At 34.2% G+C, this 25101-nt stretch overlaps 5 protein-coding genes and 1 long non-coding RNA gene across 9 annotated transcripts; 3 read left to right on the forward strand and 3 right to left on the reverse strand.

Moving 5' to 3' along the window:
• Positions 1-456: 456 nt before the first annotated feature.
• Positions 457-4377, reverse strand: LOC108216122 (uncharacterized). 4 transcript variants are annotated; one of them, XR_010290884.1, is made up of 9 exons: positions 4222-4377; positions 3797-3974; positions 3677-3715; positions 2946-3055; positions 2587-2710; positions 2370-2509; positions 2225-2297; positions 1929-2147; positions 457-736 (listed from the first exon to the last, which is right to left on the reverse strand). It is a non-coding gene; the product is annotated as an uncharacterized LOC108216122 (long non-coding RNA). The 4 variants fall into 4 exon arrangements; XR_001806040.2 differs by having other exon boundaries at positions 2225-2509; XR_010290885.1 differs by having other exon boundaries at positions 2225-2509; positions 2576-2710.
• A 4773-nt stretch (positions 4378-9150) lies between these two features.
• Positions 9151-11659, forward strand: LOC108216446 ((+)-alpha-terpineol synthase). The gene is made up of 7 exons (XM_017389213.2): positions 9151-9473; positions 9616-9886; positions 9993-10371; positions 10462-10677; positions 10762-10900; positions 10984-11232; positions 11308-11659. The coding sequence occupies exons 1-7, from the start codon at positions 9243-9245 to the stop codon at positions 11605-11607; spliced, it is 1785 nt and encodes a 594-aa protein (XP_017244702.1). The 5' UTR covers positions 9151-9242; the 3' UTR covers positions 11608-11659.
• A 178-nt stretch (positions 11660-11837) lies between these two features.
• LOC108216447 (protein VASCULATURE COMPLEXITY AND CONNECTIVITY-like) lies at positions 11838-13056 on the forward strand. Its single transcript, XM_017389214.2, has 3 exons — positions 11838-12221; positions 12303-12505; positions 12602-13056. Exons 1-3 carry the CDS (start codon positions 12123-12125, stop codon positions 12780-12782), a joined length of 483 nt encoding a protein of 160 aa, XP_017244703.1. The 5' UTR covers positions 11838-12122; the 3' UTR covers positions 12783-13056.
• Positions 13057-13096: 40 nt separating this feature from the next.
• LOC108217521 (formin-like protein 3) lies at positions 13097-18768 on the reverse strand. The gene is made up of 7 exons (XM_017390348.2): positions 18765-18768; positions 17925-18013; positions 15879-17817; positions 15356-15788; positions 15089-15282; positions 14695-14930; positions 13097-14513 (listed from the first exon to the last, which is right to left on the reverse strand). The coding sequence occupies exons 1-7, from the start codon at positions 18766-18768 to the stop codon at positions 13656-13658; spliced, it is 3753 nt and encodes a 1250-aa protein (XP_017245837.2). The 3' UTR covers positions 13097-13655.
• A 1076-nt stretch (positions 18769-19844) lies between these two features.
• Positions 19845-20339, forward strand: LOC108217522 (pollen-specific leucine-rich repeat extensin-like protein 3). The gene has a single exon (XM_017390350.1). The coding sequence runs from the start codon at positions 19845-19847 to the stop codon at positions 20337-20339; it is 495 nt and encodes a 164-aa protein (XP_017245839.1).
• Positions 20340-22381: 2042 nt separating this feature from the next.
• Positions 22382-23255, reverse strand: LOC108218110 (uclacyanin 1). The gene is made up of 3 exons (XM_064092227.1): positions 23087-23255; positions 22908-22979; positions 22382-22848 (listed from the first exon to the last, which is right to left on the reverse strand). The coding sequence occupies exons 1-3, from the start codon at positions 23253-23255 to the stop codon at positions 22382-22384; spliced, it is 708 nt and encodes a 235-aa protein (XP_063948297.1).
• Positions 23256-25101: the final 1846 nt, after the last annotated feature.

The following is a 25101-nucleotide window of genomic DNA, read 5'->3' on the forward strand; positions in this document are numbered from 1 at the left end:
TGAATAAATAGTAAATATGTTTGAATTAATATATTTTTTTATTAAGTGTGTTATAAATATTTTTTGACATGTTGATAAGAATAGGTAATCTCGTCAAAAGTATAATTAAAAATTGAAATTTGGGCCAAAAAGATATGTTTTATTTTATTTTTATTTTAATTGAAGTACCTAATAAGACTTGATTATAAATTAAGGAGGTCCATGATCAACTGATTAAATTTATAATATTTGATTTTAATAGTATAATATAGATATAATATATATACTTTGGTGAAATATGGGTGTTTTGAGTTTTTGCCAATTAATTACTTATTTTTGTGCTTATTTATTTTAATATATATGATATATTATATATATATATACTAGCGTGAAAGCCCGTGCAAGGCACGGGCTCTATTTCAGCTCAATTTTTACTCCAATATATATTTGAACACCAGCTCTAAAAAAAGGTCAGAAAAATGGTAAAAACTTTTGGTATGAATAGGAATAGGAATTTTTAAAAACTAAACAAAATTTTAATGCATGTTCATAATACAAACAATTAAATGAAACTAAGTAAGATATTCTACAAACCACAAAAATCACAAAATAATATAATTCACAAACCCGCAACCCTACATCCATTTATCACTGGGGATTTTTAGTTGAAACAATTCTAGACTATCATCCAAAGCAATGTGATTCACAAGAGAGCGTGGACAGCTAGCTCAATCACAAGAGAGCGCTCTTCCATCATCTATCAAAGATAACATGAACTATATTAGGAACATTGTATCACAAAGGAAGATTCAATAAAAGTCTATATTTTACACATATTTGCCTCTATTATTGCCTTATGTTCCAGAAAGCAGAAAGAAAGAAAAATACTTACTTCAATAATCAGGCTATCAATATCGCATATGATCACAGTAAATCTCGTGCAAAGAAAATTTGGTATTTAAATAAATTATAATAAATGTGGAACAAAATGTGACAAACATAATTTAAAATAATTACTACAATCTTAAAAAAAAAAACAGAACATGTTGGATCACAAACAGTAAAGTAATCTAAAATGTGTATACACAATATCACTTTCTTTATGAAATATACCTAAAAGTACCTCGGCTCTAAAATTTGACAAGATCGTTAGCATACATTATTACAAGTCATTTATTATTTTCCACATCTTTACACTTACTCGAAATGGGAGTTACATTTCAAACCACAACAATACAATTATCATAATTTATCAATATAAGAATTTAAATAGAGAAAAAATAATTGGATGTTTATCATCTCTGCCCACCACCGGGCTGAAAAGTGATTGCATGGTTTTAAAAGAAGGTTGTATATGAAGTGTATTTAAAATTAAAGAAAAATACTGACAAACCAATTATGTCAATCTTGTCAGGTGCTCCATGATTTAAGATATCATTTGTGTCCTTCTCAATTAAGCCTAAAGGGGCTGAACGCAAAATCAGTAAGGAGTTCAACTATAAGGACATGTGTGCTTTAATTAGCCCGCCAACTTCATAAGTTTGATAAAGAATTAATGAATCAGTTAAGTTTGGGAAAGCACCATTAGATCTAAGGTACAACTTGTCTATTTAGTCTTTTTATATTATTTATGCCAAAAGTGCAATATATTTGGCATTAATTTTATGGACGTCTACCGTGACTTGGAAATTTTCTCTTACCAATTTCTAACTTTAAATCTACATTTTATAAGATTAATTTTATTTTAACTCTATAAATACAACCAAAGTTGTCGTCTAAACTTATTCATGACCTCGTCGAAAGAGATGAAATAAAAACATACGCGGACCAAAAAGAAAAGGATTAAAAAACATCACGGGCACTAATAAAAATGATTGTAATTCATGAAGTAATAAATTTACATTGAGAAAAGGTTGCAGCTAATATAGTTGTGTATAAATACTTGTTACCTTATGCAACCTTTGTACTTATCCTCTCGCAGAGCCAGGACACTCGTATCTAGCCGAGATAAAGTGTCATTGCTAATGCTTTTAGATTGCACGCCACTGGTATCATAAGGCTTGGATGGACTTCAATCACAGTACTAAAAAAAGCCTATTCCGCGGACAGCACAAAGATCATGAATTGTGGTCACAAACTCAAGGACTTTTTTCAACCTCTCACTCCGCCTAACAAAAAAAGAAGGGACAATAATTATCTTTCTGACTCACCGAGCACATACAAGGTCATTCATAAGAAACTTTACCTTTTCTTTTTGTAGTTGTTGAAGCTGAGCACGAGATTCTTCTAATTTCTTCAGTCATAAGTCAGACTATCAACTGCAAGGCTTCAAACTGCCTTTAAAAATAAAAGCATAAAGAGCCATTATATTACCAATATATAAGAATTACCATCAGGTTTGAACTCCCCGCATGTCACGCTACTTGTATGACCTGAAAACATGTTAAGCCACCCATCCTTGTCAGCATTCCACAACCAAACAGTTGAATCCTCTGAACCAGCCATAATCAAGTGTCCTCTCGGATGCCACCTGACCCACAAATTAATATTGTCAATCATAATCTTTATATGTACCGAATAGGAATACGACTCTGACCTGAATGCTACCTCAGGAACCTTCAAGTGTGCACTTCCGCAGGTTCCCATACTTAAATAATTCCATCAAGGCTCCCAGATGCAAGAAGCTATCCATCTATACAGAAAGCCAAACTTGAAACAGAGTCCTTGTGACCTGCACAGAATTATGTATGAGATTAGCTAAAATCAATTATGAACCGGAAAATTAATCTTAACTTGTGACTGAAATAATCTTCAGAGTAAGTGCGAGATCTGCATATAATTTACGGGCATAAAACTATTCTCAGGGATGTTTATGTTAAGATTAGATTATCTAGACATTTTTAACTTTGGGAGCACAGGCATTATACAATATTATTATTATAGCTTTAACAAAAACTTTTGCCTACCTGTCGTGTAAACTTCGCTCCACGTCAAACTGGAAAATTGAAATCCTTCGTGCTTCAAGTTCAATCCTTTCGCCTCTCCGTGCTTTCTCATACATCTTCTGCCCTCCAACCTATGACAAGATGCAAAATTTAGCAACGATGTTTGCTAATGATGTCTGCAACGCCTCTTCTTACAATCCCACAAATCATAAGTTATTAGCTATAGTGCTAAAGCTAAACTAATTAACTAAATTCAAAGTATAACCAATACTCAGATACAACCGTGCTTCTCACATGCAGATACACAAAGATTCTTCCTCCGATAATATATAACCAGACGGATGTTCACCAATCATATACACGAAATGAAATTAATATATAAATGAAAGGTAAAGAAGAATACAAGGATATTCAATACAGAACTTATGTGCATAGGAAAAGGTCAAAATAAGCCGGAAGAATAAGAAAGCTCACTCTTTCACCCTAACAAAAACAAAAACATTTAGCGGCCAAAAGTGTAGGGGTACAACTTGAACTTCAAATTGCACCATTATACCTCCAAGAGCAAAATGCTATAACAAGTATTTTTATAACATCTCTTATCTCAGGCATGGAAAATTTATACCTGACTAATATAATAATGACATGATCAAAAATGAAAGAAAATCCCGAAGTCTGAAACTACAAATCTGCACAATCATGCATTTTAGATTCTAAAAAAATTCTTATCCCAAAATCATTATTTGTAAAACCTTTCAATGCAGTCACAATAACATCTTCACAAGTCCCATCTGCAAAAAGTAAAAAAATAAGTACTACAAACATAGTGGGAAACCATATTGCTAAACAATATAACTGCACATTTGCCATACCACAAAATGCGGGCTCAGGTGAACACCCTCTTGATTCTTTTCTCTCTTCCCGACCCATAATCAACCGATCGAAACCCTCAATCACCATCTCACTTTGAACCTTGTATCCTTCAATATCCATATGTTTTGGACTGATCAACTCAGCAGTGCGTGAACCTCCCTTGGTTTTGTCATTCCACTGTTGGAGTTATCAGATACATCACCCATCGACACTGAGGTAGAGACTACGCTCCCAAATATATAAAAGACAAGGAAACATGGGCAATACATAATAAAACACATAATTCACAATCTACCTAACAACAAATATAACAAAAGAAATTAGAATTACAATGAGAGGACAGATTTTGTGATGACGAAAACTCATCAGGCCGAATATACATTCATCAACTATAATGAGAAATTGATAAACTTTGAGCACTTACCTTTCCCTCTCATCTTCTGTGACTCATGTTTTTCTACGATTGAATTCAACAATTAGCCGAGAAATCAAGTTGTCTGTACACCTTTGATTGTCTCAACCTTGCCCGATTGAGTTGCCCGATTCTTTTCCCTGCGGTCATTTATTCGGACTGTTACAATTATAAACAGAGCAGGGCTTTTTTGTAATAATACACTAATATTTAGGGATAAGCTAGTAATTTCACGGGCCTTTTTTGTGCTCTTTTTGCCCTTAGTCGGCATATAATATATAGAAGTAGATATATATATATATATGTTTATATAAAATACATATATTTATATTATATTTATAATATTTATTAGTTAAGTTTAATAAAAAAAATATTTATTTGAATAAAATTAATTTATTTAGATCAAAATTATAATTTTTTATTATTAAAAAAATAGTTTCGGATAAATCAATGGAATTTATCAGAAATACGGTTTTTTTAATTTTTTTGCGATTTACCATTTTTTGAAAATATTTGCAAAATACTAATTTTTAAAAAATATTTGAAAATATACGATCTACAACTAGATGAAACCAGATGCAATTTTAATTAATTGGTCCCGTAAAAATTGCAAGTATGATTGCCTGAGTTCGCAAATATTGTTGCATATGGTTGCACACACTATTTTTGCAAATATTTTCAAAAGTTTAATATTTTTATATAATATTTAAAAAGATATAGTATTCTTACAAAAGATATTTTGGGCTTGCATATTTATGAGAAAACCCCTAAATATTACGGGTGTCCGGCTGATTCGGGTTACCATCATATAATGCGGGTAAGATTGGATATTTTGACCCATTAAAATTTTAATTCTCATTAAAATTTCAGGTTGCCTAAAACTTTTAACCCGCTGTGTCACTCTATACTATGGAGCCGTTTGGGCAAGCTTAAAAGAAATGACTTCTTGCTTAAACTAGAGAAGTGGAGCAGAACTGAGAAGTAAATAAGTTAATAAAGTGTTTGGAAAAAAAGCAGAAGCTGTGAGAGAGAAGTTAGCATTCTCAGCTTTTTAAAAGTGCTTCTACTTCTTTACACAAACAGGTCAAGAGAAGCAGAAGTTAGAAGCAGCTTCTGCTTCTCTTATACAAACAGGGCCTATATCCGAAATTGTAAGCCCTAAGTAAACAGCTCATTGTTGGGCCTGAGTACATGATTCAAATTTCTTGGGCCTGTACGATCCACATGATTTGGTGTAGGAATTTCTTTTTAATGATCAATTTTAATGGATGTGTTCCAATATTATCCAATATCGTAAGAGTTAAATAATATTATTATATTTTATGTTTGAGTATTAAATTTTATTATATTTAACAGATTATGTAATTTTTTTTCATGTTCTGTAATTTATTAGTGTACATGTTCTGTAATTTATTAGTGTACATGTTTTTTAATCTTTTTTCTCATGTTCTGTAATTTATTTTTCCTGTTCTGTAATTCATTCTTTTATATAATATTATTTATTTTCATTTTTAAAAAGTCCAATGTGTTTTGTATTTTATTTATGTAAATGTTCTGTAATTTGTTTCTCATATTCTGTAATTCATATTTTATATTTAGTAATTTTTTGTGTGATATAATTTGTTTGTAACTTTTTTTAAGTAAAACTAAATTTGTTAATTAATAAATAAAGATACATGCAGGATCCTCTAAATCATGTGTTGTATATTAGTTTTTTGTAATTGAAAAATCATTTGTACATGTTGTAGATAACTGTTATGTGCACAGTGACTCAGTGAGTTGGATGATTAACACGTGGATGGCTTACGTTATAGTTCCCAGGTTACTCATGCAAATTGGTTCCTCAATGAACCACACCCTATATATATATATATATAAAATATGATATTAAAATAAATTATCTACATTTTAGTTTAAATATGTCTACAAAATAATTAGATCAACGTAAGTGGTCGTAAAATACTAAATTTTTAGTTGATTTATTGTCACGATTAGTTCATCCATGATTCTGGCTGACCAGTGTTCTAAAACTTATAACACCGTTTGACTGAATGACGAGTACTTGTGTTAATGAGAAGTATTGAGAGCGAATATGCGAATCAAACAATCTGACTTATTAAAAGGTTAAGTTTATAATAAATCATAAAAATATTAAATCTATTTTAAAAAAAAATATTAAATTAAATCCTACTTATGCCGAGTTATCGGGTTATCCGGGTTCCCGACTTTGGCCCGATAAGAATCAAGAAAATAAACTCAGAAAGAGGTTCAAGTTCGAATACTGAAGGATCGGCGACGGCTAGGCTTGCCCATCAATTATGATCAAATTCGATAAAATTAAACACACACATATTATAATTTATATGGTGTATCATGTATTATGATTTATAATATTTATTCTTTTCACTAATATCTGAATTTAATTTTATTTTTAAAAATATAGTTATATTAGATTAATATATATCATCACAAACCATCGATTTTATTATAAATTATACATAGAATGTTTTCTTTTTGAAATTAATTATACATAGAATGTTATTCTCTTTCTTGGTTTTTGACACTTTGATGTTTTGATTTTATAATAGAAAAGTAATTATATAATTTAAATTTTTAAATTTTTATATTAAATATTTATGGAAGTCAGACATATGTGTGGTTTAAACTCGTCAAACCCATACTGCTGGACAAAAGGACTTCTTTTTAATTAAATTCACCTGTATTAAAATTCTCCTTTTTGATTTTTCAAGATCTATCTCAATCGCACAACAGGAATGTGAATCAGTAGGCACTAGTGTAATCTGTGATTATCCTTTTTCGGCCTTTCCTAAATCAAAACCAACAAACACGTTTCAGTCGCATGCAGTTCGTCAATTAACTGATTATTTTAGATACTCAGCATATAATAGCATCTCTAATAGTTGGCACCATTCAAAAGGTGCCAATTTTGACACATCACTCAAAATATTATATTTTATATTCACACTCTTCCAAATTATTTTTAGCATCCTTCTTTCAAAATACACTCTAATAGTTGGCACTCCAAGATGCCATCTTTATTAATAGAGAAATAATATTTTATATATTATTGGGATCACAAATCTATATTTTATGTATTATTGGGACCACAAATGAAGTTGATTTGCCAACTTTTTGGCACCCCAAAACCAACTCACTTGGCACGCCAATAACACTCCAACATCTTCAATCAGGATGCCGAGAGTGCCCGTTCATGTCATGCCACATGGCATTAGCATCCCTCTTGGCACCTCCCATTGAAGATGCTCTAATAAACAATTGGACAAGTTCCTTTTCGTTAAAAAAAATTCAAAAACACCGGTACTGATGCGAGTAAGTCGCAGTTTCTGAGTGAAGGAATGTATATTGTAGCCGCTTCTTAATATTAAAATAGTTGTGTTATTTAAAATAAAGGTATATGAGCTCCGAATTCTAATTACAACTACGAAAGATAGCACGCCTTTTGCACAGATTAATATAAGCGAGTCGTAATCGGCTGTCTTGAAAGTTGAAAGTGCTGGAAAGACGACTCACCCCAATATAGAAATGATGGTTCGTTTTTCAATGAGATGAAGTACTCCCTCTGTCCCTCTCATTTCTTTACAGTTACTATTTTGAGATGTCCCTCTCATTTCTTTATGTTACTATAAATAGTAAATTTTTCTCATCATTACACCCACTATCTTCCCCCACTATCTCATATTTAACAATAAAAACTACTATTACACCTACTACTTTCCTCCACTATCTCAAATCTATTATTAAATATTGATAGGTCCCACCACTTTACCCACTTTTCATCTAACTTTACTCATTTTTTATACATTGTCTTGGTCTCCGTGTCCCCCTCCAATGTAAACAATTGAGGGGGACGGAGGGAGTAATTAGAAGGTTCTATTTCAACTTATAGCAGATAAAACAACTCAAGTGAAATCTTAGAACTAATTAAATTATGATTATGGTCTATGATCAATCAGATTTATGTAAAGCAGATCGATTTCGTAATAATAAACTATCACAGTCTGGACACTGAAAAAGTAACTAATATAAATTATTATATGAAAACTGCAACTTCTAGAAAATATAGCATAAATATTTCAAGAAACTAATATACAGTGAACTAGTATCCAGATAATTGCTCCCCAGTTTAAAATTATTTGTTTATTTAATTTTTTGTATGATAAGGAATATTGCCAGCATATTTTTATGTTAGTTTTTAACTAAATTTTTATGAATAAAATTCAAATATCAATTTTTTATTCATACAAAAAAAATTATAACATATAGATCTATTATATATATGGTAAATACACATAAATTATAAAATAGATAATTAACTCAAACCGAAGAAAGTGTGTATTATTACACAAATTCAGTACTTTATCTTTAGGAAATTTATCAGATTACCATTTTTCTAAATTTTCTTGCGATTTTATCATCTTTTGAAAATATTAATAAAAATATTAATATTTTAGAAAATATTATCAAAAATTTGATATTTTTGCAAAATATTTGAAAAAAATGTAATAATTTTGCAAAAATGTTTTGAATTTGAGTATTTATAAAAAAAACCCTTCTCTAAATTTAATAAATATATTGCCAAGCATACCTCGACTTTCCTGGTATAGAAAAGCAATTTCAAATGCATCTGGTATTATATAGAAAAATCTGAAAAATTGGAAATACAAGTTTCGAAATGGTGATTGCATTCAGGAGAACTTATAAATAAGTTAATAATCTTAGTTTGTTGTAGTTTGTAGTAATATTTATTGTAATATACTGTAAAAAAATTAAATTACTGTTAATACACCGAACAAAGTTATATAGTACATTGTATGTTTATCCATCAAATATTCATTTTCACTTTTAACTTTTAAGAAAGACCAAAAGCTCATATGATCATCTCTATAAATAGCTACTGCATTTTGTACAATAATAACATAGAACACACACACAACACACACACAATAATACAGCCATACTAATCTTGACAAAACTTAGTTAGCAGCTCCTCAATGGCCCTCCCAGCTCTGTTTTCAACCTTCATAGTTACTGCACCTCCTCGCACGTCTCTTTCTTTAGCAAGAAACCCTTCTAACACTTGTGCTCTAAAACCAGTTCAATGCATAATGACGAACCCTAAGACAAACGATCCTGATCAAGGCACCCCGTCGCGAAGAAATGCTAACTATGCACCAAGCTTCTGGGACTACAGTTTCGTCAAGTCACTGTCCAGTGATTATGCTGTACTAATACTTGATCTCCTAGCTAAATTAAATATAATTTGAGATAATTGTTTAACAGTTAAGAAATACTAATTTTCTGGTTGAATTTTAAGTACTGAACTCATATTTAATTGCATTTATATAAAATTTATCTGTTTTGCAGGAAGAGAAATATGTGAAGCAGGTGGATGAGTTGAAGGATGATGTTAAAAGTCTTATCCATGCAGAAACAGAAGTACTGGACAAGCTGGAGCTGCTGGACTCAGTTCAAAGGCTAGGGTTGAAGTATCAGTTTCAGAAAGATATAATGCAAGCCGTTGATGTTATTCATAATAATAATAATAATAGCGCTGATGCATGGTTGAGTGATGATCTCTATTTAACAGCTCTTAAATTTAGGATTCTCCGGGAACATGGACATACTGTGTCACAAGGTTTGTCATACTATTACTTTATAGAACATCTGAGTAGTATTGAATTTTATCGATCTGTTATAGAAAAAATTGTGAGTATTCACTTAAGTTTCTGGTTTATGGACAGATGTGTTCCAGAGGTTCATAGATGACACAGCAGGTAAATTTAAGGCAAATCTGTGTGGGGATGTGAAGGGTTTGCTCAGCTTGTATGAAGCCTCTTTCTTCGGGTTCAAAGGCGAAGACATCATTGATGAAGCCAAGGCCTTTTCAAGAACACACTTGAAGAATGCTTTAAAAGGGGAAATTTCTCCTGACATGGCAAGAAAAGTGAACCATGCCTTAGACATGCCAGTGCACTGGAAATTACCCAGGGTTGAGGCTAGATGGTACATCAGTAATTACGAGCAAGATGATAACATGAATCAGAATTTGCTTAAGCTGGCCAAATTGGACTACAACATCATCCAATCAGTTTATCAAAAAGAAGTCAGCAAACTAGCAAGGTATTCGAATTATGCTCTCATGCTATAGGCAATGACTCAAAGGTTTATTATTCATGATCTGATGTATTTGTATACTTGATAACAATGCAGTTGGTGGATGGACATGGGCTTGGACAAGATGGCATTTGCGCGAGACAGGTTAGTAGAACATTATTTCTGGTGCAATGGAATGGTCCCTGATCCAGAATACAGTGCTTACCGCGACATGGGAACCAAATTAATTTGCTTGATAACAACCATTGACGACGTGTACGATATATATGGCTCTTTAGAAGAGCTGGAGCTCTTTACAGATTATGTTGAAAGGTTTGTATAAATTTACATGTGAAATCACACTTCCTAGTTCCTACACCAGTAGCCTATCTCTTACAAGATAAATATATTTTGCAGATGGGATATTGCTGAAATCGACAAACTTCCAATGAACATAAAGACCGTTCTTCTTGCAATGTTTAACACCACCAATGAGATAGGATACTGGACAATGAGAGAGCGAAACTTTAACATCATTCCTTATTTGCGAAAACAAGTAAAATGTTTATCACGTTTACTAGACTACATTCGCTTTGTATTCGTATTTTTTATATTAATGATCAACTGCCGTGCATGCAGTGGGTATATCTGTGTAAAGCTATTCTTAAAGAAGCAAAGTGGTATCACTCTGGATACAAGCCCACAACAGAGGAATATTTTGAAAATGCCCCGGTTTCAATCGGGGCTCCGCTTGCCTTATTCTGTGCTTACTTCCTAACTGCAGAGCAGATAACTGTGGAGGCACTGGATTACATAGACAAGCTTCCAAGTATCATGTGGTGCCCCTCTCTTATTGTGCGACTTACCAACGATTTAGGAACATCATCTGTACGTTTACAGTATACTGACCTTAACTCAATTTTGTGTAAATATATACCAAAATTTAATATTATTTGATTTTAGGATGAGATGGAACGCGGAGATAATCTGAAGGGAGTCCAGTGTTACATGAACGATACTGGTGCCACTGAAGAAGTGGCTAGAAAATATGTGGATCAATTAGTGCATGAGACGTGGAAGACTCTGAATAAAGACTTGCTTGGAAGCTATCCTTTCAGTGAACCATTTATCTCAGCCAATGCAAATCTTGCACGAACCACTCAAACGTTCTATCAGTACGGAGATGGGCATGGCATCCCTCAGCACTGGACCAAGGACCATTTAAAGTCGTTGTTGGTCGAACCCTTTACTCTTAGCCAGTGAAGGATGCCACATCTTGGCTAGTCACTATCAATAAAAATGCAGATTTCTTCTCTTTTTGTTTTTATTTTGTCAGCACAAGCTAGTATATAAGTCCTATCTTCAAATAAGCAATCTGATATGGTTTAGTGTTTTTGCCAATGATCAAAATCACCCTGTGTTAGAAGTTCAAGCTGCTCATGTAAAACTGTAAAAGAAGCAGCATGCAATCTTTACAAAGTAACCACCGAATTCAACAACAAAAGTAAAAAAGAACTTTTGACTGAGGTGCATGCCTGGCAAAGGGATCCAAAGATGAGCAAAAGATAAAATTGGCACTAGTTTACTAAAGCAAAAAAAAAAAAGTCAAGTTAATTGACAGCATGATTGACAAATAAGGTTTTTCTTGTATCATCTACCCGACAATCTCATTGCACGTACTCTTATAACATAAGTGTGTTTTCGACTGTTCGTGGTTTACACTGCAATAACACAACATACAGAGAGCTTCAAGTGCAATTTATGATCCTTGTAACATAATGGGGAAACTGGTAGGTATTTTTGGGTGTCTCTTGATCATAGGATTAGATACAATTGCTGGAGTTCTTGGCATCAAAGCCGAAGCTGCTCAAAATCAGGTAAAAACTTGCTTCTTTACCGCTCAATTGACTAGAAAATTTTACTTATATATTTGCTTGCACTTACTAAATAATGAACAGGTAAAGCATTTAAGGCTATGGATATTTGAGTGCAAGGAGCCGAGTCATGAAGCCTTCAACTTAGGCTTTGCAGCAGCTGTGCTTCTTGTTCTGGCTCATGTTCTGGCACATCTGCTTAGCGGGTGCAACGTCTGTTTTGCTGAAGATACTGAAAAAGCATCTACCAATAGGCAGTTATCTCTGGCTTGCCTCCTTCTCACTTGGTATCTTCTCTCCTCGGGTGTGTGTGTGTGTGGATTTGAGAGATTAGGTATGATTCACATTTATGAACTGTAACTAGCCCGCTTCTGAAACAATAGGATCACAATGGCTGGAGCAATGTCAATGCTGGTGATTGGGACAGTTTCAAACAGAGAGTCAAGAGCTTCCTGTGGTTTCACACACCACCATTTCCTATCAATTGGAGGAATTACTTGCATGGTTCATGGCCTCTTCTCTGTCACCTATTATGTTATTGCCACTGCTGCTCACACCGAATAGCTAAATCTACAAAAAGCAGAAATCAGTGTACTACTGTACTTTCTTAAAGCTATAACTAGCAGTTAACTAGTTGTGGTGATCAAGTCCGCTTGCTTATCAACCTCGGACAATGTCTGAAGAAATCCGTCCAAGGGTGTGCGTAGGAGTTCATTATTTTAATTTTCAGAAGTAGGATCAGCTTGTACTAAGATGCATTTGCTTGTTCTCTTTTTGGTTATTGTAAAGCTTGGTGCTTATTTCGCATAGGCATGAAATGAGGTTGGAGTTCTTTTAACAGTATCTTGAATAGTCATATACACTTACACATAGACAATGCCTCTTTTCTATTAAGATTAGTAACTAATGAGAACAAATTCACCTATTTAAGAAATCGGATATGTACAGACTACTATTACGACTAATCTGGCCTATGTACAAGATCTAAGTACAGACTACATAGTAGGAGATTCGACGGACATATATGCTAACTCATTTTTCTTCAATCTAACTAATAAAGCAGTAATTTTTACACAATGCAGTCGCAGAACTATGGACTGATTGACAGACTCTCTGTTTTCCTTCTCTAAACAGTTGCAGCTTATATATTCATTCCCTTTATACACATATAGGCCGTCCTGCACTATCGTTGCAGGAAGGACACATCTGGATGCAACAGAACCTTGGAAGTCATGTGTCTGAGCAAATGTGAATGGCAGTAGAAGTTCTCATTTGGACCTGATGCTGAATACTTGTCTGCCAAAACTTTTTCTTTGATAGTTGCGTAGGAGCAGACACATATCTTCAAATACGTTTTCTTTAAATATTTCCTCCTATTTACTCCGACAAGGAAGATTAATGATCATCATTCGGGCTTTACAACATTATGTACGAAGGTCAACTTTCATCATCTGAAGAACTAGAACTAGAATCATTGCGACGTTGCTCCTGGATTGCAGGAAACAGGCGTTGCTGAAGTTTTTGCTGATTGTCTGGCTTCCGAGATTCTTGTGCAGCTGGTGGTGCTCTTGCAGGCATTTTCTTGGCTGTCTGTGCTTTCCTTTCCACCTCATTAACAACCTTCTCTACCATTCCTAAGAAATCGCGAACAACAGCAAACAAATGCAACCCCTCATCTTTTCCTGCATGGCCGTGAAAGTAATCAACCGTGCTCTGGATCAGAGAACTCATCTTCTTTTCTTCTTCTAACAACCATACTATATCATCTTCAGCCTTATGCACAAAACTTTCTAGCTTCTCTCGGAACTTACCTTCTTGTTCTGCATCATTCATCTCATTGTTCAAAAAATCTTTTGATTTTTGTAATGAATGGCCTAGTTTCAGAACCGTTGATTTTAGCACATCGCTGTCTATATGCGCTGCCTTCTGTACGTTCTCAAGCTCATTTCTTAAATTGGAAACTATCTCAATACCAAGTTTCCGAACATATCCTGCTGTTTCCTCATTAGATTTTTCAAGCATATCCTCTGTTTTCACGCTGGTAAGGCTGCTGCTATCTTTTTCTTTACGCGCAGCTCGTATACCCTCAGTTCGGATTATCTCAAGAACAACAAAGTGTAGAAGCGTGGTCTTCCCATCCGTCCCTTTAACATCTGATAGTTTTAAGAGTGTATCAAGCTTAAAAGCCTGTGCCCCTCCACGATAAGTACCATCATTCATACGGTTGCCAGTTTTAAGAACTGCTTCCAGGAGTTTCAGGAAAAGTCTGCTGTTCTTGATCTCATTGCAAGCTACCTGCAATTCAGTGAGTTGTATGATCAGAACCATTCCATTTGATTCATCTGTATAACAAGGTGCAGAATTTAAATTTTGAACTAAAGTGAGTGGCATGTTACTTTTCATTAACTCTTCAGAAGTTAAATTCACTAGATAATTTTAGTACTGAGACAACAAATTTGAATCTGTAGTACTTTACCTCTATGCTTGCAAAGGATTCTTTAACAGTTGAGATTTCCTCTTCAACAGAATACATAAACGACAAAGATTCTAAACGCTTGAAGGCAAGCGGAATATCAACCATTGTTTTAAGGAATCGTTCAGCAGGACCAAGTTGAGAAAGATCCCCATCGTATAGCCTCAGTTTCAACTCTTCCTCTGAAGTTGGTGGCATCTTCAGCAACGTCTGAATGAGCTCAGAAGGAAGCTCATTACCTGTTTACAAGAAGCGGTCTTAAAACTACGCGAAAAAAAAACTTTTTTTACATAGTAAGGTTGCGCTTCCTTTACAATGTCGATGCATTTAAAAATAGTTCTAATCAAATTAAACATCTGTACTTGCTTAGAAATACTTAATATGGTGAAACAGTTACCATCCAAAACGGCTTCACAAACTTCGTCAGTTGTCACATTCAATGCCTTTAAGAGAATTGCTAAGTTCTGTGCTTTCCTAGGATCGATGATTTGGATATATTTTGGAGCTTCAAAGGCTGCTTGGCCTTTTTTATTTTTTTGTTGCTCCGCAGCTTTATAACCGAACAGATTTTCCATCATCTCCTCGTTGAACCTGTGATCATAGAATCAAATCAACAACTACTATATTTTGGATCGATAATTTGGATATGTTTTGAAGTTCTTACTGGAAGGACCCTGCTTTAAGGTCATGCCAAACCATGGTTTGATCAGAGGCAGCAACCTTGTCCCAGTGAAATGGCTTCATCTTTGCTTTCTGATCCCCGCTACCTTCAGCACTGGAATGACGCATACTATTTGGCCCAAGAGGTGAAGGTTTTGGTGGCTGAGGTGGAGCAGCTTTTGGGGGTGGCGGAGCCTTTGGCTTAGGAGGTTCAGGGGGAGCGGGAGCGGGAGGGGGAGGCGGAGCTGGAGCGGAAGGAGGAGGGGGAGGGGAAGCAGCAGCAGCAGGTTTCGGGGCCGAAGGAGCTGCTCTTCCAGGTGGAAGTGGTAGGCTCCCGTCCCCAGATGCTCCTGATGATTGACCTCTGGCACCTGTGATACCTGACCCCGTGCTGGAATTGCTTCCCGTTGCTACACCATTAGGCGTTTGTAAAGAACCTGGAGAATTTAACAGCTCAGGAAAAGGTGCATTGGCTGTTTATAGCTATAACAAAAGGAAAAAAAGAAGAAGTTGAGTACAATGTATACCAGTAGAAAGATAAGAAAAATGCTGGTCATCACTTTGTCCATATTTTTTTTTCTTCGCACTCCGTACACAGCAGAGCAAGCAGAATGCGACAACAATCGCTCCAGCCGCGTAACATCCCACGACAACAGAAGCTTTATTATTCTTACTCAATTTGCTTGTACCCTTTGGTTGAGGCTCGGCCGGAGAAATACCAGGGAATTCACCTTTTTCTGTTGGTGATTCACTTTTCTTTGATGATGAAGGTGATGGTGATTTACTTTTCTTTTTAGTCGGTGAAGATGTCGGTGATTTACTTTTCTCGGAAGGAGATTTCTTATTATGTGACTGTGAAGATGTTGGTGATTTACTTTTCTTTTCTGACGGTGAAGGTGACGGTGATTTATTTTTACCAGAAGGTGCCGGCGATTTCCTATTCTCTGATTGTGAAGGTGCCGGTGATTTATTCTTCTCCGATGGTGAAGGTGCATGTGATTTCCTCTTAATAGACTGTGAAGGTGCCAGTGATTCATTCTTCTCAGACGGTGAAGGTGCCGGTGATTTATTTTTCTCTGAGGGTGAAGGTGCCGATGATCTACTTTGCTTTGGCGGTGAAGATGTTGGTGATTTACTTGGTGATGGTGCCGTTGATTTATTCTTCTCTGACGGTGAAGGTGCCGATGATCTCTTTTGCTTTGGCGGTGAAGATGTTGGTGATTTACTTGGTGAAGGTGCCGTTGATTTATTCTTCTCTGACGGTGAAGGTGTTGGTGATTTATTCTTCTCTGATGGTGAAGGTGCAGGCGATTTACTTTTCTCTGACGGTGAAAGTGTTGATGATTGACTTTGCTCTGACGGTGAAGGTGTTGGTGATCTACTTTTATCAGAAGGTGTTGGTGATTTACTATTCTCTGACGGTGAAGGTGTCGCTGATTTATTCTTTTCTGACGGTGAAGGTGCCGGTGATTTACTTTTCTCCGACGGTGAAGGTGCAGGCGATTTATTATTCTCTAACGGTGAAGGTGTCGGTGATTTATTTTGCTCTGACGATGAAGGTGCTGGTGCTTTACTTGGTGAAGGTGCCGATGATTTATTTTTCTCTGTCGGTGAAGGTGCCGGTGATATACTTCTTTCTTGCGATAAAGGTGCTGGTGATTTATTTTTTTCAATTGGTGATGGAGAAGGTGAATCTTCATTCTTTTTCTCTAGAGGTTCGGGTGATATAGCTTCTTTTGTCTTCGATTGGTCTGAAGCCTTCTCGATTTGTTTGATGGCAGAGGTGTCAAAAAGTGATGCTGCTGCTCCCGGTACTTTAGCATTAGCTAGATCTTTAGATACCTCGGGACTTGTTATAGCCTCCGATGTATCAGTAGGAGAAGATTTTTCAAATTTCACATTCGGGGTTGTTAAAGAAGAATCTGGTATATCAAGAGCATTTGAAGCAGTACGAGAACTTGAAATTCTGTCAGGTTTTACATTCAAGGATGTTCTTGTATTTTCTGGTATAGAGGGAACATTTGATGTGGTACGAGAACTTGAAGATTCCAGAGGGTTTAGAACTCCAGCACGACGAGTAGCTGTCGTTGGCTTTTTACGGGTATCTTTGTGTTTATGTTTATGGTGTTGATGGGGTTGGGGTGGGTTCACTTTTCTTTCCAGATATCTTCTACGAACGGTAGACCACTCAAAAAACAACTTATGCCAGTCGCTGAGTGCAGAGTTTCTACTAGAAGATTGTGATCGAATAAGTTCCTTGTCTAAGCAATTCAAAAGACTTTGTTTCCTGTGAGAAGGTAAATCAATGATAGCCTTGTACAGAATTCTCTTCTTCAATATGCCCAAATCTGATTCCACCACGTCCTGATCCTTACTTGCTGACGGTGGAATATAAAAGTCCGTGTAGTCGTAAACCTTCATAATTTCTAATAATTCTTTTTTACAGTGAATCCACACTTGCTCAGCCTGAGACATTCAGTAACATATTAGACTTACACTTCTAAAATCAAATCTTAATAGCAATGATAGTTATACATTTAATTCACACAAAAATCACAGATATTTGATCATACCGTATCTTCATCAATATCTTCAATTTTTGAAGATAACCCACTTTCTAGAACACGTTCAGCAAATTTCCTGTTGGCCTCATGAGTTTCGGCTATTAAAGAACAAAGAAAGGTTACAAAGAGAAGAAAAGAACCGCCCCTCATTGCCCCCTCCTCCAAGTATTACCATTTCAATTTCATGTATCATTTCTTCTCATCTCAGGGAGAAACAATATTTCTATATAAATTGGTTCCCCAGACACCAAAAAATAATCATCAAAGTAGTTTCAACCTGCAAATATTTCTTTTATTTTCATGCAACATGACAACAAAAAATCTATTTGACGGGACCATACCAATTTATTTGTATATGACGCCAGAAGAAAATAAACACACAAACCCACAAGATTTCGAATATATAAGAAGGTTTGTTGTTGCTATCAATTGAAAGCTGACTAGAAAGGACCAACTGTAGATTTCGGAGACCTTGTTAGATTTTTGAATGTTTTCTGCAAAAATTTGTGTTTTGTTGAGAATTACCGAGAAACATGTCAATTTCAGAATCTCATGTGTGCATGGAGAGAAGAAAGGACGGGCATTACGTGCGTAATATCAATTTTGTTGATATATTTCATATTTCTGTTTATTCTCAGGGGATTTAGTTCAAATTGTATATAATATATATTATCTAATCATAGCTATACACATTATTATGCGACGAATTATAATATTTAATGTGACACCAAAAACATACAATAATTGTCCGGCGTGAAAGGAGTGAAACACTAGTCTATCTATTCTTAATGAGTGCAAAACCCAATTCCTAAATTTACCCACGGATCACACATATTTAACAGAGATTACCCATTTTCTTAACCCATTTAATAATTATACCCGGAATATAACCAGTTTCATATCCAGGTCTGCAACCTACATTCTTCTATCACATTCAATACCGGCAAATCAGTTTCTCTTAAACATAGAAAGAACGGGCAATCAGGGTCGTTCTTTCAGATTTCAAACTTACTATCAGTATTATCTCGATTTCAAGATCTTTTCAGCTATTAGGGTTTATATTTTGGTGCGTTTCGTCGCTTTCGCTTTCAGCCGCTTCATATCTCCTCTCTGTCTAAATCAGATGTAAGCTTTTTCATCATTAATCTGTGTGCATATGTGCGTGTATATACGATGATGAATGTGTATTAATGTATATTCTCCTTTATACTTTATACTCTGTTTTGCGTTTGTGTCGGTTCCGATTTCATTTTAATAAAAATTTTAATAATCTACCCGCACGCGAAGCGCGGGCATAATTCCCTAGTTTGATTAGGAGATGTATCAAAATTGGTTAAATTTTTTTGATGCTATCAAAATTAATGAAGTACACAGATTATTTTTTGATGAAACACAATCAATCATTACATTATTCAGAAAACTAATAAATAAAATAACTAAAATACGATCAAAATCAAATAACTGTGTATTGATTAAATCTGAAAATTTATTTTTAAAATGATACCAATTAAAAATCATGAACAGTTCTTGACCGATTTTTCCAAAATTCGCTTGGATGTTCATGTCCGTTAATCGGTTAAGCAGGTTCCAATCACTCGAAAAGGACAGGCTGATTGTAGTGATGAACAGTTCACAATCAAGTATGGGAACAATCAATTAAAAACAAAAAAACAAATATAAAAATATAAATATTCTCCCAAATTGGAGTTCACGTGCCACAGCTACAATTCCTACAAAGCAACCTCTATCTATTCTCTATCCTCTCTCCCACAACTACCCGAAAAAATAGACAATGCTCCCAACCTAAATTATATACCTCCAACTAACCATGAACAGCAAAATAAATTTATCAACTATCTTCGTATTGTTACTGTTATTACATCTCTCTCCATTTTATTACACAGAATAGTTTCGAGCTAGCCGGTTAAAATGTGTTATGTCGGAAAAGCAACCAAGATCTTTATTTTCATAATCACGGTCTTGGTCATCACTGGTCTCGTCTTAGGTTTCAGTCTTCTCAAACACCATGATAAAAACAAGAATAAATCGGGAAACAACAAATGCGAGAATGATGAATCTTGCAGCCAAGCTCAGTTGCAACCTCCGATTCAGATTCCTGGGAGCGGTGGCAGCAGCCCTCTTATTACGCCGCCGTTGAATCCAGTTCTGTCTCCGCCGCCGATTATTACAAACCCTGGTAATGCTCCTCCGCCGCCGATTGTTGCAAACCCTAATAATGCTCCTCCGCCGCCGACAGCAACGCCAACGCCATTGCCACCTAGCGCAACTGGTACTCCTAATGCACCTCCTCCGACTTTATCGGAGTCTCCGCCGCCGCCGTCAACGGTGCTGGTAACGGCGCCTCCGCCTGTCTACACTCCCCCGAGTCCGGCAGTCGTTGCTCCGGGTCCGGTGACTTCTTAGATTAGATCCACCTTTTTAATTTTATTTTTGTGTTGTTATTTTTAAATGTTTTAAAAATTTTATTGAGAATTTGGTTGTATGATTTTTGTAAATTGATCTGTCACATAGAATGGATGAATATTTCTTTGACTCTACTTACTTTGATTAGCGTGCCCAACATTCTTTTTTCAGAAAATGTCAATTGCAATTGAATGATCAATATTATTTCCTGAATTCTACTGAATTTTGTACCAGTAGCATTTTTTCTCTTTTGGAATTATTTTAGTGGCATGGTTCGGCAGTTAAACTTGCTCTGTCAGATTGCTGAAATTTCCGACCTCCCAATTCGACTTTGTGATTTTGAATTTTGTTATGATGAATGACCTTTCGAGTATAAAGAGATGATGACCAGGATATTTTTAGGATCCAATGGAATTTGCGACGGGGAGAGGGGGAGACTACTACAATAGCTGCCAAAAGTTTTCTCATGCTTGATAATTACTCTTTACTCTTTCGGTTAGAAATGACTTATTTTCACATATTTTTAAAAATAAAAAAAATACTAATTTTTGATTATAAATATATTTATAAATAATATTTTTAAATGCGTAATCAAATTTTTTAAAAATATTTCCTTTTCTAGGATTTGGTATAATTATGGAGTCTTAATTAATAAGTTTTTAGTGAGCAAACGGTTGCCACAATATATTTGTTGTATTTTCAATCTCCACTAGTAAAATATTTTGATGAATGAAAAAATTTAGTATGATTGCCATTGGACAGCGTGAGTGCTAAAAGCTTTATCACTTGTGGTTAGAGGACCTAATTTTTTAAAACATATATTGAGAGTAAGGCATATAAATTTATATTGTTAAGAATTACGGTATTAAATTTTTTGATAGACCTGTACGTTAAAGTCTATATTCATTGAAGACAGGGAGCAACGAAAGGACAAACCTAAAATTTATAATTATTAGAACTGTATTTGTACAGAATATCCACAAGCTTTCACAATATTTGTCTCCGAGCACCTGTGGTCCTTTCGTTGTGTTAAAATGACCAAGACGGATGGAATTATTTGTAACAAGGTGGTATCAAATAATCAAAGTGATTTTGATGCTGAAATGATATTTTGTTTTACAGATTCTAAATCTTAGTTTAAATTAATCAAATTCTAAATATATCATGCTTTAGAATATAAATTTAATTAAATTACCAATATTTCACGCTGGTGATATATTTTTATCAGTTTTATCTTTCTTTTTCATTCTTGATGAGTTGATATTATATCATGATTATTTTAGATGTAACATAAATTATAATATTATTTTATTTTAGCACAAACTACAAATTACTATTTACATTATAAATTTTAATTATTATTTATAGAATAAGATATACTATATTCTTGGACTTGTCCGTCTTGTGATTGACTGTTACACCTCATTTTTGGCTTTAGCACATATTTTTCATTCAATCAATTTTTAATTATTTAGATTCAGCTTAGTATTACTTTAAAAATAAGTAAATAAATAAATTTTATAAATATGGCTAAAAATCTTGCTAGACAGAGATCTTTATATTAATATGATAAAAATATTTAATAATGTAATTATTAATTATTATTTTTGATACATAACTAAATATATACAGCACTACATTTTATAACAAAATTTAAATATTAGATTTTGTCAATAAAAATTTGAATTTTATGTCTTTAGCTTTGTGCTTACAAGTAATTAACAATATTGATATTAAATTTATATGTAACTGATATATTCAAACTCCATATATTTGGTTCCATATATTATCGACTAATTAAATATAATCTTAAATTTAATTATAGTAATATGAATCATATAAATACATACAAATTTAAATAAAAAATTCTTTCCAAAATTATGTATCTGAAATCATATATTTGTAGTCCATGTGTCTGGTGACGAGAATGTGAATGTGAAATCAGAAATATAATTTATACGAAAAAACAATATTGAGGGATGCATAGCATCAAATATTTAAAGATAATTTATACAGGAGCAAGGATGCATAGCATCAAATATTTAAAGAAACGGTGACATCGTGATTACAAAAGAAAATCCTGTCGCAAGCCAAACAGGTAAATTCACTTTAGTAGCCAAAGAGGCCAAATATGGTGGCGGTGGTAGAAAAGCAGGTTGAAAAGAGTTTGTTGGATCTCCAGTTGGAGGATTGCTAGGTGAAATTGCAGGCACCCATGTTGGCACATCCTGTGGTGCTGAAAAGCCGGGTGGGAATGATGGCCCGACCATAGGCGGCCAAGACTCTGGATCCGTTGGTGGAAAAGCAGGTGCAAATGTGTTGATTTCGACCTTCATTCCTTGGCTGCAATGTCCACTTGTTCCGCAGATGAAGTACCGCGTTCCTGCAGAACCAAGATGTATGGATGTCTTGCCACCTGAATACTTGTGAATTGGTTTACTGTTCCTGCATGCGTCGAAGTCTTGTTTAGATACTTCAAGAACATTGTGGTTCGGTTTGTAATCGAAATCTGCAAGTCCAAAGAGAGCTTGTTAAATTATAAGTTCTTATATATCATCTATTACGTACATCTTTCTTTTCTCCCCGAGAGCTGTGTAGGTGGGGAGGTTAATAGGTTAAAGAGACCAATTCTCGTAAAACCTGAAGGGAGAAAGGACTCACGGGAAAACCCAAAACCAGTAATTGTAGTCATAGGTTTTTTTAGCAGAATGATTATATTCTAACAGTATGTAATACAGTATACTTACTCAGACCATCTCCAGCCAAAAATATATTAGATGATGCCCAAACTTGCAGATTGGAGGTTGTATCCCAGCCACCGCGATCTCCCACCGTGTGCTCTGTTGCTAGTGCCAAGTTGTGGAGCATGACTGCAACAGACAAGGTTACAAACACAAATGTTCTGAATACTAGCATTTGAGCTCTGCTTCTGATCACTGAAAATGATTCAGATAAAGAGATATTGATTATGGATTGGTTACATAAAGTCCTATTTATATAGGACACAGGAACATATACAATGTCCCAGAGCTGCAACTTTTAATATGGTTTATTACATATTGTGGATTGTTGTTTGGCAGTGTTCTCAATCTAACTTCTTGTTTATCAGTTTGGAACTTCTGACCTCGAACTTGTAGACCTGAATCAGGAGAAGTTTTAGGGAGAAGTTTGCGATTGACTTTCTAAAGTCCACCCCATAAAAAAATTGCTCACAGTATTTTTTTCCCATCCAAATCATTTTTAAATAGAAAATGCTTGGTGCACATAATTGTGTACAAAAACATGTACATAATGACATGTGGCGGGTTTTAATTGGATGGCCCCCCTGCATTTACACCAACCACCCCAATTAAAACACACCACATCACTTGCTGTACATAATGATGTGCACCTAGCACTACTCTTTTTAAATAATTATTTTGTCTTGCTTAGATTTCAGCCATCCGGCATTTTACAACACACTGTGTAGATATTTAATTTAACTTAAAATTTGGTTCGAACATCTTTTTAATATATTTCCTTCCAAAATTTTCAGTTTATAAAATCATTTGGTAGATATCCCGCGAAATTGAAGTCTTAGATTAAGAATTTCTATGACCCAAGTACAGGGCCGTTCCATATTTTTTGAGGGTCTAAGGGCGAAATTTAAAAATAGACCCTATTTTTAAAAAAATTGGAAATATATTAAGAATATATATTATATTAGTGTGGTTATATAGTTAATTAACGTGTGCTTTATACGCATATGATCAGTGAGTTAGTGTGTATTGGAGGTAAAAAAACAAAAAGACTAAACAGATACTTCATAATATTTACGTGTGAGTGCATGTGCATTAGTCAGGAGGGCGCAGTCATGACATGAGGTTAAAATAGAAAAGTTTGATAAAAAGTTAAAGTTACCAATATATACTACTAACAAATACAAAGATTATATAATTTTTGGGCCCTAAAATTTTGGGGTCCTGTGCGGTCGACCTGGATGCCCTCCCTCTGGGCCGGGCCTGCCCAAGTATTTTTAAGGTTGGATTAATAAATTTTGCTTAAATCATATCTTTTGTGTTATTTTAATTTTTATTATTAATATTATATTAAAAAATTATCACGAGTATTGAAAATTTAGGAAGACTAGTCATAAACATAATAAGTAATTTAAAAATTGTCCCAAAAATAGTTTAAAATTTAAGCAATGACTAACATGTAATATCTGCATTTATACAGTATTAATAATTGTTAAAATAGAAAAGATATAAATGATCTATTTTTTATTTTATAATTAATTAACGATTGTAGATGACTATGTTTCTCTTTTGTTATTAAAGTTCTTTAATATAAATTTCAGAGTCATCACAGATAATTCTGTTTTTCTTCTGTTATTAAAGTTGAGGAGAGAACTCATAGAATCTTACAATTATATTGCAGAATCTTAAATTTTTTAAATAGATCTTCATAATTAAAATCTAAATATATATTTTTTATATTATATGTTAAAAAATAATTTCAAAATATAATACATATACTAGAAATCAGCTAAAGATGCAAAAATATTTGTTTATATAAAAAAGTCTTAAATAAATAAAAAAAGAGCAAGACCGCCTCTTGATAGAATAGAATAATAAAGAGTTTATTGCTCCTTTTTTAAATTACTTATTTGTTGAGAAAATAACCCACGTGGAAGGGCTGATTTGCGGATGAGGAATTACTCCGGAACATGATCCACTATAACTAATTTTAAAGACTTTAGTATTATATAATTTTATAAATC

This window comes from Daucus carota, chromosome 4, assembly GCF_001625215.2.
Source record: "Daucus carota subsp. sativus chromosome 4, DH1 v3.0, whole genome shotgun sequence".
In the NCBI taxonomy this organism is placed as follows: Eukaryota; Viridiplantae; Streptophyta; class Magnoliopsida; order Apiales; family Apiaceae; genus Daucus; species Daucus carota.

Coding starts and splice junctions, on each gene's coding strand:
- LOC108216446 (XM_017389213.2), top strand. CDS start 9,243: ATGGCCCTCCCAGCTCTGTTTTCAACCTTCATAGTTACTGCACCTCCT. Junction 9,887..9,992: donor TGGACATACTGTGTCACAAG/GTTTGTCATACT, acceptor GTTTATGGACAG/ATGTGTTCCAGAGGTTCATA. Junction 10,901..10,983: donor TTCCTTATTTGCGAAAACAA/GTAAAATGTTTA, acceptor CCGTGCATGCAG/TGGGTATATCTGTGTAAAGC.
- LOC108217522 (XM_017390350.1), top strand. CDS start 19,845: ATGTGTTATGTCGGAAAAGCAACCAAGATCTTTATTTTCATAATCACG.
- LOC108216447 (XM_017389214.2), top strand. CDS start 12,123: ATGGGGAAACTGGTAGGTATTTTTGGGTGTCTCTTGATCATAGGATTA. Junction 12,222..12,302: donor CCGAAGCTGCTCAAAATCAG/GTAAAAACTTGC, acceptor AATAATGAACAG/GTAAAGCATTTAAGGCTATG. Junction 12,506..12,601: donor GCTTGCCTCCTTCTCACTTG/GTATCTTCTCTC, acceptor CTGAAACAATAG/GATCACAATGGCTGGAGCAA.
- LOC108217521 (XM_017390348.2), bottom strand. Junction 17,818..17,924: donor AAGATATTGATGAAGATACG/GTATGATCAAAT, acceptor TGAATGTCTCAG/GCTGAGCAAGTGTGGATTCA. Junction 15,283..15,355: donor CTTAAAGCAGGGTCCTTCCA/GTAAGAACTTCA, acceptor CTATGATCACAG/GTTCAACGAGGAGATGATGG.
- LOC108218110 (XM_064092227.1), bottom strand. CDS start 23,255: ATGCTAGTATTCAGAACATTTGTGTTTGTAACCTTGTCTGTTGCAGTC. Junction 22,980..23,086: donor TTTGGCTGGAGATGGTCTGA/GTAAGTATACTG, acceptor TTCTCCCTTCAG/GTTTTACGAGAATTGGTCTC. Junction 22,849..22,907: donor CTCGGGGAGAAAAGAAAGAT/GTACGTAATAGA, acceptor TTGGACTTGCAG/ATTTCGATTACAAACCGAAC.